Source organism: Ischnura elegans, chromosome 9 (genome assembly GCF_921293095.1).
Source record: "Ischnura elegans chromosome 9, ioIscEleg1.1, whole genome shotgun sequence".
NCBI classification, from domain to species: Eukaryota; Metazoa; Arthropoda; class Insecta; order Odonata; family Coenagrionidae; genus Ischnura; species Ischnura elegans.
Window position 1 is genome coordinate 37,679,697 of NC_060254.1, and position 14,633 is coordinate 37,694,329.

Genomic DNA, 14,633 nt, shown 5'->3' on the forward strand with positions numbered 1-14,633 from the left:
TAAAACTCACAATTTTGAACCATGTATCTTAATTTTTTCTGGCGAAGGGCCCCTGCACTTCCCGCTTACCCTGGCGAGTATGCCATACCCACAGGCCCCCCCAATATTCGTTGCACCTAAAACCCTCCCAAGCCTTAATTCCTTTCTTGTAACTGTGTAACAAAATTGTTTCTTCTTTATCTAATAATAAATCAGATTAAAGACCTGCTTTTTTGGCCACTGCACTATGCTACATATATATCGTTTTATAAATTTGTATCCCATCATTTCTACATTCCTCTCGTTACTTTGTCACCTTACAGAAATGAAATATATTACTACCATTCATCATCAAGCACAGCTCATATCAAAGGTGGATTTAGGGGGGAAGGGGCATGTGCCTCCTCCCCCTAAAACGACAGAGCATCAATCTAAGGCTCCGTATTTCATATTTATGACTTGGATATTAAAATAAAGAGAACATTTCGTACAATAATTTTTATACCTTTATTTTAACCTCAATTAAGAGATGATCGTTTGCCTGTCCAGCCCTTGTGCCCCATCCAGAAAAATATCCTCGATCTGCCCCTGGCTCACATGCTGGTAAGGTTCTCAACTGGTACTGGCTTCAATGAAGTCCATTCTTCTTTTGTTGCCATTCTTGATAGACTTCAAGGGCATGGCACCGAATAGTGCAATGAAACTGAAAAACAGTCAATGGAATCGAAGAACCAGGACAATGTAAGGGTTTTTGTTGTGGCCTTATGAAAGCCAAAGGTCTGTGGCTCAATTCCTGGTTCAGGAGAATTCTTTCCAATAAAAATTTGTAAGACTAGTCTTAAAAGCTTGCCATTGAAATGGGCCACAACATACTCCCAAAAAAGCTTAAGGTTAGCAATTCTGGTTGCACCAGCATCTAAGCCATTCTCTACTGATATACACCAAGTGTTCAGGCTTCACTTAGTGGAACCACATCTTTGAAGTACAAAATAAATCACATTGCAATGCTACACAAAACTTTATTATTCCGACCCTGAGGGCCGGATCAAAGGTTAACCCTGGAACCGTACACCGGGGCACTCAGTAGGTACCCCACGGAATTTTAACTTCGCCATAAATTTTATTTGGCAACACTGGCTGCAGCCGGCTCCCGTGACTTTTACTTGACCATTACGACCTGTCAGTTAAGGTAAAACCACCAGTAGTTGACACTGCACTAGTAGTTGACACTTATAATAAAAAAATACAATAACAAGAGGAATAAAGGTGCCAGATGATTAATATTTTTCTGTCTGTGTAGTGTAGCTCTCTAGTGGTGTGTATGTGAACTACTGTACCGCCATCTTTAACAGCAGTCTAACCACAATCATCTGATGACAACAGCCCATGTTTTTCAATTGATTAATGTGATTTCGTTGTGGAGTTTGCTAAGAACAAGCTAAAAGGTAAGCATTGAAAATTTAAACACCAATTATAATTTTGATTAAGGAGATGTTTAATACTTTGTTTTAGACTCTTAAAGTATACAAACAGTTTTCAAAATAACCTGTAAATTAAAAAAAAATGGCTGTTTGGCATCATGTCAACTACTGAAACTTTAGATGACATAGTATTGAGTGGTTGACACCGTGTGTCAACTACTCAGGAGTAATATAATTTAATAATTCTGCTTTATTTGAGTGTTATTTAACTGCTTACATTGTTGAACTGTGTATTATAACCTCTAAAACATTTTCAAAGTATTGTATCCAATAGTTGACAGGGGGTGTCAACTATTGGAGTTACAATGTGTCAACTTCTGAATTACTCCCTCTTTCATTTTCAGATGCCTCCAACAAAGGGAAATTTTAGAAATTATACTCAAGAGGTAATGGAAGCAGCTGTGGAAGATGTAAGGTTGCATAAAACACCATATAAAACTGCAGCTAAAAAATTTAATGTTCCAAGGGTCACTTTGAAGTACAAGGTTGAAGGAAAACACCCAATTGACAGGTAACACAGGTCTACATGTTTTTATGTCTAGCTTAAGAGTCTACATCCCAAGCATAGTGTCAATAAGACAGCAGGGCTGTATTTTTATCCCTACACATAAATTTGTTATTTCTATTAACTTAAATCTATTTGTTATTTGTATTAATAATTGGCTAGTTTAGGATGCTCAAGACTTAGGAAACTAGTCTTTGCATAGTATGTGGCTACCTACTTTATCTAACTTATTCTGATTATGCATTTGTCTTATGTTGTCTTTGAAACTTTTTAATAAATTCCCGTCATTGGTTGGGACCATGCCTATATCTCAGTTCAGGCTAAGACAGAAAAGGTTTCTAACTGAGAATCCTCTGTACTCTCTCTCACAGTTTTTTAAATTTAATAACAGAATGTTTGACGATTACTTTGAGTGTGTAGTATGTAATTTATTGTATTGACATATTCAATTGTATAGCGTGTTGTATACTTGAAGGATTAAAAAATTATTCTATTCTATTTGTGTAGGAAAATGGGTCCAGCGGCTATTTTAAGTACAGGTGAAGAAACCACTATCAGTAATTGGATTTACAGCATGGCCCGTGCAGGATTTCCTGTTACAATGCAGGAGGTTGTCTTCAGTGTGCAGCGCCTTTTAAAAGAGTTAAAGAGGCCAAACCCGTTCAAAGACAGCTGCCCAGGAAAATCATGGATAAAAGGATTTATGAGAAGAAACCCTGGAATAGCTGTTCGTATGTCTCAAAACCTTACCACAACGAGGGCTGCAGTGTCCAAGAAAAGCCTTTGTAATTGGTTTAAAGAAGTAGAGACATTCTTGGTTGAAAATAAACAAAAAGAGATTTTACAAGATCCAAGAAGAATCTTTAATACGGATGAGACAGCCTTTTTTTTAAACCCAAAGGGTGGTAAAGTATTAGCAAAAAAAGGGGATAAGACTGTATATCAGCAAGTAAATTCGGATGAGAAAGAATGCCTTACTGTCCTTATCACAGGTAGCGCAAGTGGTGCTGTACCTCCCCCAACAGTTTTGTACAAATATAAAAGGATCCCGCAGGAAATTGCAGAGAATTTCCCTCCAGCGTGGGGCTTGGGAAGAACAGAGTCTGGTTGGATGACCTGTGAGGCATTCTTCGAGTTTGTCGCTGACATTTTCTACCCATGGCTGAAGAAAGAAAATATTCCTTTGCCAGTTGCTCTTTTTGTGGATGGGCACTCATCTCATTTGAGTTTGCAAGTGAGCCAGTTTTGTGAAAAAAATGGCATCATTCTCATTGCACTGTACCCAAATGCGACGCATCTCTTGCAACCGATGGATGTTTCGGTTTTCAGGACTCTTAAAGAGCACTGGAAGAAGAAAGTACATGAATGGAGGTTATCCAATTTGGAGGCTCCAGTCTTAAAGAAGAAAGAATTTCCAAAACTTTTGAAAGAAGTTATAGACAATGTGCTACAAGTGACTATCCTGGAAAATGGTTTTAGAAAATGTGGATTGTTTCCATGGAACCCAGAAGCTATCACTCTCCCATTAAACATTGAAGGTGATAATCAAGTCACAAAAGCCAAAGAACGTGGACAATTTTTAAAAGAAGGACTTCGATTTCTCAATGAGAGTATTCCAGAAAGCAAGCTCAAAATATTTTGTAACAGGGATACAAATAAAGAGTTGGAGGAAAAAGATATTTCACTCTTTGAACTGTGGCAGAAGACAAAATTAGAACTGGAAAGTAATTTGTTAAATGCATCTGGTGCTACTAATGAGCCAGACAATCTAAGCATTGTGAATGGGGACCTGTCATCTGCAACACTCACTCCTAGTGCTATCGATGAGTCCACTTATCATACCACTGATGATTACAATATGCCATCTGGAACGAACAACCTTACTTGTATCGATAAGCCTGCTAGAGATAGTATTAATCATACTGATCTTTGTCAAGCTGGAACTTCTAAAGTATCTGCAGAAATCCCCAGCCCATTCAAAAGACACTTTTTTTTCCAGAAAGACAAGAATGAACCAAAACAAAAACGATCAATGAAGGAGAAAATGCCTGCCATTGTCTCAGGACAGCTGTGTCAAGATTATTTTAGAAAGAAGTTGGCAAAAAAGGAAGAATTAGAAAAAAGAAAACTGGAACGTGCTGCCGAGAGACAAAGGAAAAAAGATGAAAAAGAAAGAGCGAAACAAGATAAAGTTCGGCAGCATAAGAAAAGGACTGCAAAGCGGGTGCTTCATTACAAAGACAGCTCTAACTCTGGCATAGAAGAGGTGCCATCAGACAGTGACAGTGATTTTAAAGATGAGAGCGATGAGGAAAACATACATGAGAAAAACCTAAAGAAACCAGTAGAGAGGAAATTAGGGGAGTATGTAGTTTTTTCTTATGAAGAAGAGTTATTTCCGGGGGTTATAACTGATGTTTGTGAAACAGCTGCTACTATTACAGCTATGAAAAAATCTGGGAGACTCTGGAAATGGCCAGAAAAAGAGGATAAATTGGACTACGAATGGGAAACTGTATTATACCACATTGACGAGCCTTTAAAAATGAGTACCACGAGAAATGTTTACTCAGTCCCGGAACTTGAATTTTTATGGGATTATCTTCTTGCATTCTGATAGCTTAGCACAATTTATATTCATTTTTTTTAACTTAATTAACTAGAGAATGAGCCTAAGTTATGTAATACGTTAACATTCAATTTTTGTATTTTTCTACAACTTTTATCATTCATTTCATTCCTGTATTCATACAAAGTAGGCAAAAATTCATTTATTAAACCTTTTCTCATTTAAAACATATGTAAACTACTAAAGAGTGTCAATAAATAAAGAGTGTATTGAAATAAAGAGTTTTATGAAGTGTGTCAACTACTGAAAATAAAATGTGTCAACTACTAAATATTCTTGTTTTCGCTTGGTGTCAACTACTAGACCTGTGCCCGTTAACAAAAAAAAAATTTATAATAATTCACATTCATTTTATTAATGTTATTCTTGTGACAGTACGATAGAGGAATACTTTGTACAGCTATCAGTAACTTTAAGTTTCCCCTACAGTGAATTCGGTTTAAGTAATGTTAACAAACAGACACATAAATCCTTAAGGTGTCAACTACTGGTGGTTTTACCTTACTTTGTTTGCTGTGACCGTGGCACATCGAATTCCTTCCCTATAACGTTTTTGGGGCACTGAGTACTCCAGTGTACGGTTAGTGTGAGTTTTTATTCAAGTGTGTATATTTCGTTTTCGTAGATTTTTTTGGAATTTTACCGAAGTATTTTTACACTGTACTAGTCATGGATAGGCTACGAACTGAGGAGGATATTTTAAGTGAGTTAGCTCGTTCCTCTGAGTCTGAGAATTTTGAAGATAAGTCAGAGAGTGAAAATGATGAAGAAGATGATGTTATGTCAGAATTTTTTCACCCGACGCATCTGAAGAAGAGTTTGTTCTTGGTGAAAGTGATTTTGAAGGGGAAGAAGAACAAACAACACATGCAAGAAAATGACCTAGACGAAATGAAGACGCACAAGACTTGCAAGTTGAACCAGAACACCTGGAAGATGAATATGAAGATTCAGAAACAAAATGCAGTTGAACAAACAGTCCCCGAAAATGTTATTCAGTTAAAAAAAGTGTCCTCAGGGGTAAAAATAAGTACCGTTGGGCATCAAAGCCTGCTGAAAGAGCTGAACGAACTAAAAAACTGCACCTTTAGAAGACTTTGATAGAAAATGTAAGGTTTCTTAATTCACTTATTATATTTAATAAAATATTAAAACAAGTAATTAAATTTATGTTTTTGCAATAATTTAAGGCCCAAATAACGTGTTTTCAATGTTTTTTAGGATAAAAATAAGTTTTTGCATTATATATGTTTTTTAACTCTTAGGGGCACTCAGTACCCCAGTGTACGGTTCGTGTAACAGAAATGGAGGTGTACAGTTGCAGGGTTAACAGCCACCCACCAAGAATGAGCCTTCTGCCAATTTAGAGGTACCTAAATCTTGCAATATAGGGAAAAAAGCAGAAAAAATCATCATGCCTGAGGGGATTCAAGGTGAAGCCGATTTGTTTTATGGTTAACATGCACTCTTCAACATTGATGTTAATAATTGATTAAGGCTGCTGATAGAAAAACACTTTATCCTTAGACGTGCTAATCCTTTCACGTCGGACGTCGGGTGGAGACGACAGGAATTTTCAAACATAAAAAACAAATCACTTGACATATGAAAACAAACTTAAGAAGTTTATAGTTAGACCACTATAAAGAGATTTTTCTGGGAAATCAGTATCCACTTTACCGTACAAAATAATTTTGTAGAGTAAATCAACCCTCATCATTTAATGTCCTTGTTTGATCACACTGACAATTAGGCTGAGCCCCTTTTGCTTGGCACCCTACGCAGTCACATACTTTGCTTACCATTCAAACCAGCCCTGTATGTCAAGTGGTAATGGAATTGGGAAAATAAAGAAAAAAATGTACTAAGTAAATAAATAAAAAAATCCCACCTTCTCTAAAAAAAAGAAGAAGGAATTAAATGAACTATTCACACCGGAGAAACTCAAGTAAAACCAATTTTAAGAACTTGAGAGCCAAGGAAGTTCAAATTCATTATATTTATTGAAAAATATGAGGTTAAATTAACAAAATTCATCGAATCATTGCTATGATAAAATGTTACAATATGGCTACATAGTATACATAGAATTACCTTTTTTATTTTTGTGCTCGGCTATTTCAGCATACCAACCAATATTCTCATTAATACCCATCTTTCCCAGCAGCAGACATATTATCTCCAATAGCAATCTCACAATGGACAAGCTCTATGCAAATGTAAGCAAAATGGTGTCATTAGGCACATAAATATGTACTACACAGTACTAGACTTACTTGCAACAACATTCATTTCAAATCCTAGTCTGCCAACACATCAACTAGTATAGTGAAATAGGCAAATTTGCCACCAAGGCTGTCATTCCTTTAAGGAAAATTTTATTATTTTGGAGTATGGACATGGTTGGCATTTAATAGCCAATTAATTGAGCTAAAAATATTAAATTTCAAATCGCCTTCATTTTCTTTAAAAGTGATGTTTTTTAAAATATATTCTTCAAAATTCAATCATATGACCAATATTTAGAAGGAAGGGGAGCTTTCAGAAAAGAAAATAAATAGGTTTTTAACTCATGTCTCATTAATAATAAACATTAAGAGATTTTTATATAAAAAATTAAAGTCCCTCAGCAATGTACCTCAACTTTTTTTTGCTAATCAATAACAGACAATTAAGAAAAAAATTGATGCCTAACCAACATAATGAAGTGGATTTCCACCATTAACTACAGATACCGAACTGCTGAGTTAACTGAACAGTGATGAGACTCGTTGTTCACTCGCTACTACCAATATTTAAGCCTGTGTTCAGGGCTGGTGCACTAAAAAACTTCCAGCAGGTTTAACACTGGCTCATTGGATATTGGTCCTTCTATGCAAACGCTCTACTGCTACGTCATCCACTGAGATAAGCTTCTCTATTGGGATCCGGGACAGCTCCCCTTCAACGCATCCAGAACCCATCCAATCATCTTTCTTCATAGAACCTGATGAGTTTTCCTTATTATTAGCCTCCTTGGCTGCAGCAGCTCCCTCCTTTGCTTGGGCATCCCTAGCTCTTCTTTCCTTCAATTTCAACGAGAATATCGCCACACTCCTGGCCCTCTTCAACAAACTTCTCTTCACCCTCGACTTCTTCGCCGCCAACTCTGCAGCAGCTTTTTCGGCATCGGATATCTCCGTCGTCGGGACTGGGACTGTTGGGGTGGTCGCAGCTGATGGTGTTGTCGCAGTTGGCGTCGTCGCTGGCAACGTCATATGCTGAACTTTAGGTTTGGCTCCGAGTCTCTCGCGGTCCTCCCTCAGAGGCCCATCCACCGGTTCCCTGGGCTGTCTCCTCACTCGAACGACCCCATGACCTTCAGATGGCTTCTCCGGCGTGCTCCCGGACCTTTGCCGTATCCCTTCATTGATCAACTGAGTCCTCTCTATGCTGGACAAGGTCTTAGTGCTGTCAGCAGGGGAACCTGAAGGAAGCGAACCGGATTTGTCCTTCTCGGGGGAGAACCTGAACTTTGACCTCTGCTGGTCGACCCACGGAGGCGCCGATCGGAGGAGGTCGGAATCGGATGATGCCGACAGTTCTTTAGGAGGCACGATGCAGTCAGTGCTGTGCCTTATGGCGAATTCTCCGTGGGCATCCGGCAGGGATCCTATGTCCCCAGTCCCATTGATAGAAGCACCACGCCCGGAACTGGCCCTTCCCCCCTCCACTAGCCTGCGGACCCAGTCGACTCCATGTGGCCCGATCGTCAAGTGGTGGCCCATGATTGGAGCACTGGATTCGACCCCCGGGAAGCCCACACCATCCCGCCTATGCCTTCCGTCCCCATCACTACCTGACCACTCCTTGGACTTCTTAAGGGCACTCTTTCCGACTGGTGAGGTGGCCGGTTTCTTGACTGGCGATTCCTCTGACACTTCCTTCACCGTCATGAGGGGTGGCTCTTCGGTGGGAACTGAGGGAGCAGCCTCATTCACGGGCATTATCAGGCTAGGCATGCTCTCATTGGAGGATTTCCTATCGTAAGATTTCTTCTCTTCCTCATCCTCCACCTCATCTGTGCTGTTAACACTGCTGGCAGGAGAGACAACAAATCTGAAAGACATAATGGGAAACCAGTATATTAGGAAAGCTCAATAACCGACTCTGCGTCTGACATGTAGTTCATGATTCTTGATTGAGGCTTTTGCAGTTCATGGTTGATAAAATAAACTTATTCAGGTCTTACAGCTTAGTAAAGGTTATCTCCCGACCAGGAACCAGCAAGCCACCTGACTAGAGCAACCTTCGAAATCAGTGGTGCCAGAGCATGTGGCCCTAGGACACCTTGATTTCGAGAAAACCAAAGTTCTCACCAAAGTCAACAGATTTAAACCTTGGCAGTTTCGAGAGGCGATAGAAATCCCGAAACAAAAAATACAAGATTTCAACAGAGATGGCGGCAATAGGGTGGTTTCCTTCATCAAAGAAAACGAAAGGCATTGATTGCGATTCGTTACCCACCATTAGTGCATTCATAATATACAAATTATTTCGTTTTAGAAATACCGGGTTAGACGAATGGCAATGGTCCATTTTTATCCTCATTTGAAAAGGGCCAGATTGGCGCCCATGCGATGCCACTCCACGTGACGTCACAGGGACCTAGATTCTATACGAGTAGTCAGGAGTTTTACATCCTCTGAGGTTACCATTGCATGCATGAGGCGCAGAGCTCAGGGAAACATGTCTTAACAATCACTTATTAAAACTGGCTAAGGTCGGAAAGTTTTCCTCGTTTGATAAGTTATTAATAATCCTTATTTAAGCCAAGCGCTACCAGCCAGCAGGGTACTAGGCTAGCCGCTAGCAGCCTGCGTCGTATCAGCGCTAAGCCTCGCCTCAAGGTCACCTCGCAGGGCGGGAGGGGGTACAGAAATACGTCACGCGGAGAGACTTCCCGACATTCATACTTAAGCGTCGCGTTTTCGCGCGCTTGAAAATTTTCACTTTTCATTTGATCGCGAAAAATAGATATCGTCATTTAAAAATCTAAAAGCGTGAAATACGTACCCCAGGAGTAATAATCTTTCGATTTAGGCAATAAAAAAATAATAGGAAACCACCCTATAGAGCAACTACTGGATGCCTCTTTGAATAGACTATCATCCTCACTTATCCAAAATTAAATACCCTCACATGCAATTACAGGCATCCCCCGAGTTACATATGTCTCGACTTACGTAAATTCGTACTTACGTAAGCGATAACCGTATTTCAAATGATTACGTTAATTTTCGAATGCGAGCGCGAAGAAGTAGATATTCGCTCGTTCAACCTATGGTAGAAAAAATATCGAATAGTTAATAGTTTTTTACGTGCTAAAAATAACTAAGTGACCCATTTTTGTCATTCCTCGAAGGAAATTTCATTAATTTCTGTAGAAAAATCGCTTATAAATCCCAAGTCGGCAATCAACGTGAAAATTTGCAGTTCTAGCGATGGATGTGGTGGCGTATGTGGTTGCGCTCATTCCTGTATGATACAACTTGTTATACAGCAATCTCTGAAGTGCCAACGCAAAGGTTCGACTTACGTAAATTTCGACTTACGCATAGTCTGCCGGAATGCATCTCTTACGTAACTCGGGGGATGCCTGTACATCATTTGACTTCATATTTTTAACAATGTTAGAACGTAGGTTTCCGCGGTAATGGTTTGATCTCAGTTCAACCTGACCTTCGACCTGAAGACGCTGGCAGGATAGCCAGCGAAACTGTTGTCTACAAACAAGCTGACGCGGAAGAAAACCCTGAAGAAATGCAGAGATTGATAACTAATAAGTTGAACCTATGAACTGTATTTCCACGCTCAAATTCATCTCCAGTTAGCTGATGAAATGAGGAGAAGAAACAAAAGATTTTATTTTCTTTTTATTTTACCTTAAGACAATTGCTTTTCAGGAGGCAGATGTGCCATATGAACAAGAGGCAAAATACTGACCTCCCAATGACCAAATTAGGAGATGCAGAAACTGCTGTGTTTGTGATTCCATCCGTGGCAGGAGGAGGAGTGGTGGATGAGAAACGACGAAAAGCCTCCCGCCTGGAAAATTCAACCTTGGCCATTTCTGTGGCCACCCATTCAGGCAAGTCTGGAATTGCATAGGTGATCACCAACCGTAAAATCAACATTATGTGCTGAAAAGAAAAGATAGGATTGGTCAGCAGAAATGTAAAAGGGTAAAAGAAATCTATTTCAACGTCTTAAAACTGACTAACCTCAAGAATAACAATTAGAAGAATAGTCTGGGTGGTGGACATCTCGGGAAACATTCGGTGAACTTGGCCTGATAGCCCTATGAGGGCACAGTTAACCAATACTGCTATTAATCCCATAACTTCCATGGCATCCTACAAAGATCCCACATAGCTCATGAATAAAAACACTATGAGAATAAAATCCAGAAATGGAAAGATTACCGAGAAAATGTAACTGAATCTAGTTATGTGGACTCTTCCAAATTTAGAATAGTTTTATGCACCCCATACCCTTGACCCAAGTGAAAGATCTGTATCTCATTTTTGGTAGAAGAATTTGTCAAATTTGTGCACAAAAATTCAATAAATATGGACAATTATTTATTAAAAAGTATACATTTAATTTGAGAAATAGTAGAATGATACAAGTATAGAAGATAAAATCAAATCATTGATATGAAAAAATACTTAATAAATACACCGATATCCATTAATCATTCCAAATGGAAACAAATCATTATGTTTCAATATTAGCAGGAGCTCAATTTTATTTAGAAATCCCGAAAAAAATAAAACAAAGATGGCAACATTTTGAACAATGCAATGATTAACATTTAAAGATACCTAAAAGTAATGATGAAAAGTAATTCAGTTACATTTACTCAATAACTCCCCATTACTGATAAAATCATCATGAACACAACTACACCATACTTACTTGCCATGTCCCAATGTTTGGGACCCTCTGGCCAAACGGCCTTTGAAAAATAAAACAAAGCTTGAAGGCATCGCTGCGAATTTCAATCACATTGTTCAGTAATGCACACAAACCAGCCATGGGAAAGGCAGATGAAAACAAAACAACATATCCAAACTGGATAAACATTTCTAGATGGTCTTCAAACGTCCCATCATACTGAAAAGCAAAAATTCAATGGATTAAATTATGTACAATTATGTAATATGAAATTTAAATATTACAACGTTCCAATTCACAGTCAGCAGATCCTCATTTTTTACAGTGCAAAATTTATACCCATTCAAAATATTCTTGACTGAAAAGACAACCCACTACCACAGAAGGGACCCTAAAAAAGATCCATATCTCATTTATAGGTGCAGAATATGCCAAATTTGTTCACTAAAATTCTATCAATATAGAAAATTATTTATTAGAGAGCATAGATTTAAGTTGAAAAATAATATAATGATGCAAGTATAAAAGATTAAACCAAATTATTAGTACGAAAAAATACTTAATAAATACACCGAAATCCACTAATCATTCCAAATCGAGACAAAATCATAATGTTTCAATATTAGACGGAGCTATTTTTTTATTTTGAAGCTACTAACTATACACTACTAACGTGGGATCAGGGACAACACCACCCGCTTCCAAAAGAAGAAGAAACAGCTACAAGAGACACTGGAATACCCCATATCATTTATCACATAGCCACAGTTTTGGGGGATGCATTAAAGGTAAGTGGGCTAGCCATACTTATGTTATGTCATCGAGTGGCATGCATTGGAAAACCACACATTCCATTAAATCAGCTGTATATTTTGTTTATATAATAATAAAAGTTAAGTCCATCATTAGTTATTGGCAGAATTATGAAATGTCACTACATATACAAAAAAATGGAGTATCAGAGGATAGATGCCCCAGGGATATTGGTCTCCTCAACAGATGCATCACAGGTAGTCACCTCAACGGTAAATATTTTGAGGGGGTTGAGTCCCCCAATATCCCTCCCCCTGGATACGTGCCTGCCCCAGACCCAATCGTTGCCTCCACTCTTCCCTCCCTTATCTGGAAAAAATACCCACCCCCTTGGCTATTGTCTGCCACACCTCCCCACTGCATATACGGGGTGGAAAAAAATTATGTCACAAAATTTTAATCATGGATAGCTGATACCAGTGGTTACGAAACCCTACGGCAGGCTCGCTGGGATACTCTCCTGGGCCGAAATTTGAAGCTATAAGCTTATTACCTCTGCACCGCAGAAGGGGGAGGACAAGGCAGGAAAAAGGAGGGAGGCGCTGCTGCGATGGAAGACAGACAATGCCTCCTGGGATAGGATAGGAATGGAAGGGAAGAGGAATCCTGCACCGTCACAAAGGCGGGCGGGTCCTACTACTCGCGAAACCATAGTTTAATGTTTCTATAGAAAGGAAAAAATTCTCTATGAGGAAGAAAAATCCTACGATTTTTCGTAGATGGATAGCTGATACCAGAATGAACCAAAATTACCATGATGTTTAGGTTGAAAATGCACCATTTTTAAACTGCAGAAACTTTTAGCCAAGCGCTCTGATTGTCCACAAGTTTGCCCTGTTGCCCAAAGCTCTGGACAACTCACGACTTCCGAGTGATTTGGCTGCCGGAGATCGCAATGTACGTTAGGCTTCTGGCTGCAGGGTAAACTTGAGGCCAATCAGAGTGCTTGGCTCCAGGTTTATAAATTTAAAAAATGGAGCTTTATCAACCTAAACATCATTACAACACCTATATCCTTGTCATCTGCACTGGTTACATTTGTCCGTAATTTTATTTATTTACTTCTTTTCTTCTATTTATCTACCAATGCTGAAAATGTAAAAAGCTGTACATATTTTTTTTCCTCATGGGCCTCAGTGCCCACGAAAATAAACGAAATTATTATTATTACTATAAACATCATTACATAGTAAATTTGGTTCCTGCTGGCATTGGCTATCCAGAATTAAAATTTTGTGACATGATTTTTCTTCACCCTGTATAGAGGAACCATGATCTATCTTTTATCAAGGGGATGGACAAAAATAATGATGAATGCGGGAAAATGATGATTGTGGGGAAGTTTGACAAAGTTGTATATGGATATGGAAAAACACAGCATTTCATCAATTTGAACATGATTTTCATCATTTTTCATTCTTCCGCTCTTGCTTTTGCAACGAGAGTTATTTTGAAGCATATGTAAGCAATATTGTTCCATTAGAATGAGGATCAGGATAATATTACTTTTGTTTTCTTAGTAATACGTGGTGAAAGAACAGGTAGGTATTTACTTGAGGAATCCACAATTGCCCGTGAACTAAAGCATGAGTTAAAGCTAAGAATACTCAAGGAGGTTAGACCACAACTACACAATACAAAACAAATACTTTTAACCCAGAAAAAGTTATCACTATTATGATAAGAGAAGGAGAGGCAACTCTTTTTAGACTCTTGCCTCTTAACTGTGTGAAAAATCCACAGAGAAAAAATCATTTGCCTCGACCGGGATTCGAACCTGGCGATTTCTGTATGAGTGCTTTAGTCAGTTAAGCTACTGAAGCATCATTGGAAATTTGCCTGACCCTCTGTGGAAATTTGTGAACTATAGCGGACAAGACGGAGTACAAGAATTATGCAGAAAAATTCTTAAAATATTAATTACCTTATATAAAGTACTCTCTAATTCAGCTTGATTGACACTTCTGTTGACAATCTGTCTTTTAGGGTGGGTGTTTTCATCATGCTCAGAAGTCTCTTCATCAGCTTTATCAATAATGCTATCATCTTTCTTCTCATCAGACGGACTCAAAGCACCAAACAGGTCAAAACTTAGCTTAGCAATGCGAAACTGCTCCAAGAGGTAAGGCAAGGCAGACTCCTTTATATTGCCAATGACCTGTCTTGCTATTAACAAAGCTGCCAATTGCTGAAATGGAAAGAGCACAAGGAAATTCAAAAATGTGAAACAAAAATGAACTCTTTACTAGTGATTGGTTTAGTGATGGACTTAGTCGGTCATTCTCGT

General features: G+C 38.6%; 2 protein-coding genes across 3 annotated transcripts in view; one reads left to right on the forward strand and one right to left on the reverse strand.

The window, feature by feature from the left end:
* Positions 1-1,155: 1,155 nt before the first annotated feature.
* LOC124165812 lies at positions 1,156-4,904 on the forward strand. 2 transcript variants are annotated; one of them, XM_046543339.1, is made up of 3 exons: positions 1,156-1,424; positions 1,805-1,971; positions 2,473-4,904. In XM_046543339.1, the coding sequence occupies exons 2-3, from the start codon at positions 1,805-1,807 to the stop codon at positions 4,580-4,582; spliced, it is 2,277 nt and encodes a 758-aa protein (XP_046399295.1). In that variant the 5' UTR covers positions 1,156-1,424; the 3' UTR covers positions 4,583-4,904. The 2 variants fall into 2 exon arrangements, with proteins under 2 accessions (XP_046399295.1, XP_046399294.1); XM_046543338.1 differs by having other exon boundaries at positions 1,156-1,971.
* Positions 4,905-6,712: 1,808 nt separating this feature from the next.
* Positions 6,713-14,633, reverse strand: part of LOC124165387 (anoctamin-8) — a 43,463-nt gene continuing 35,542 nt past the window's right edge. The window contains exons 12-16 of the mRNA XM_046542780.1: positions 14,271-14,534; positions 11,555-11,752; positions 10,858-10,989; positions 10,580-10,776; positions 6,713-8,692 (exon numbers count right to left, since the gene is read on the reverse strand). Coding sequence (XP_046398736.1) covers positions 7,447-8,692; positions 10,580-10,776; positions 10,858-10,989; positions 11,555-11,752; positions 14,271-14,534 — 2,037 coding nt within the window. The 3' untranslated portion in view covers positions 6,713-7,446. The remainder of the gene's footprint in view (positions 8,693-10,579; positions 10,777-10,857; positions 10,990-11,554; positions 11,753-14,270; positions 14,535-14,633) is intronic.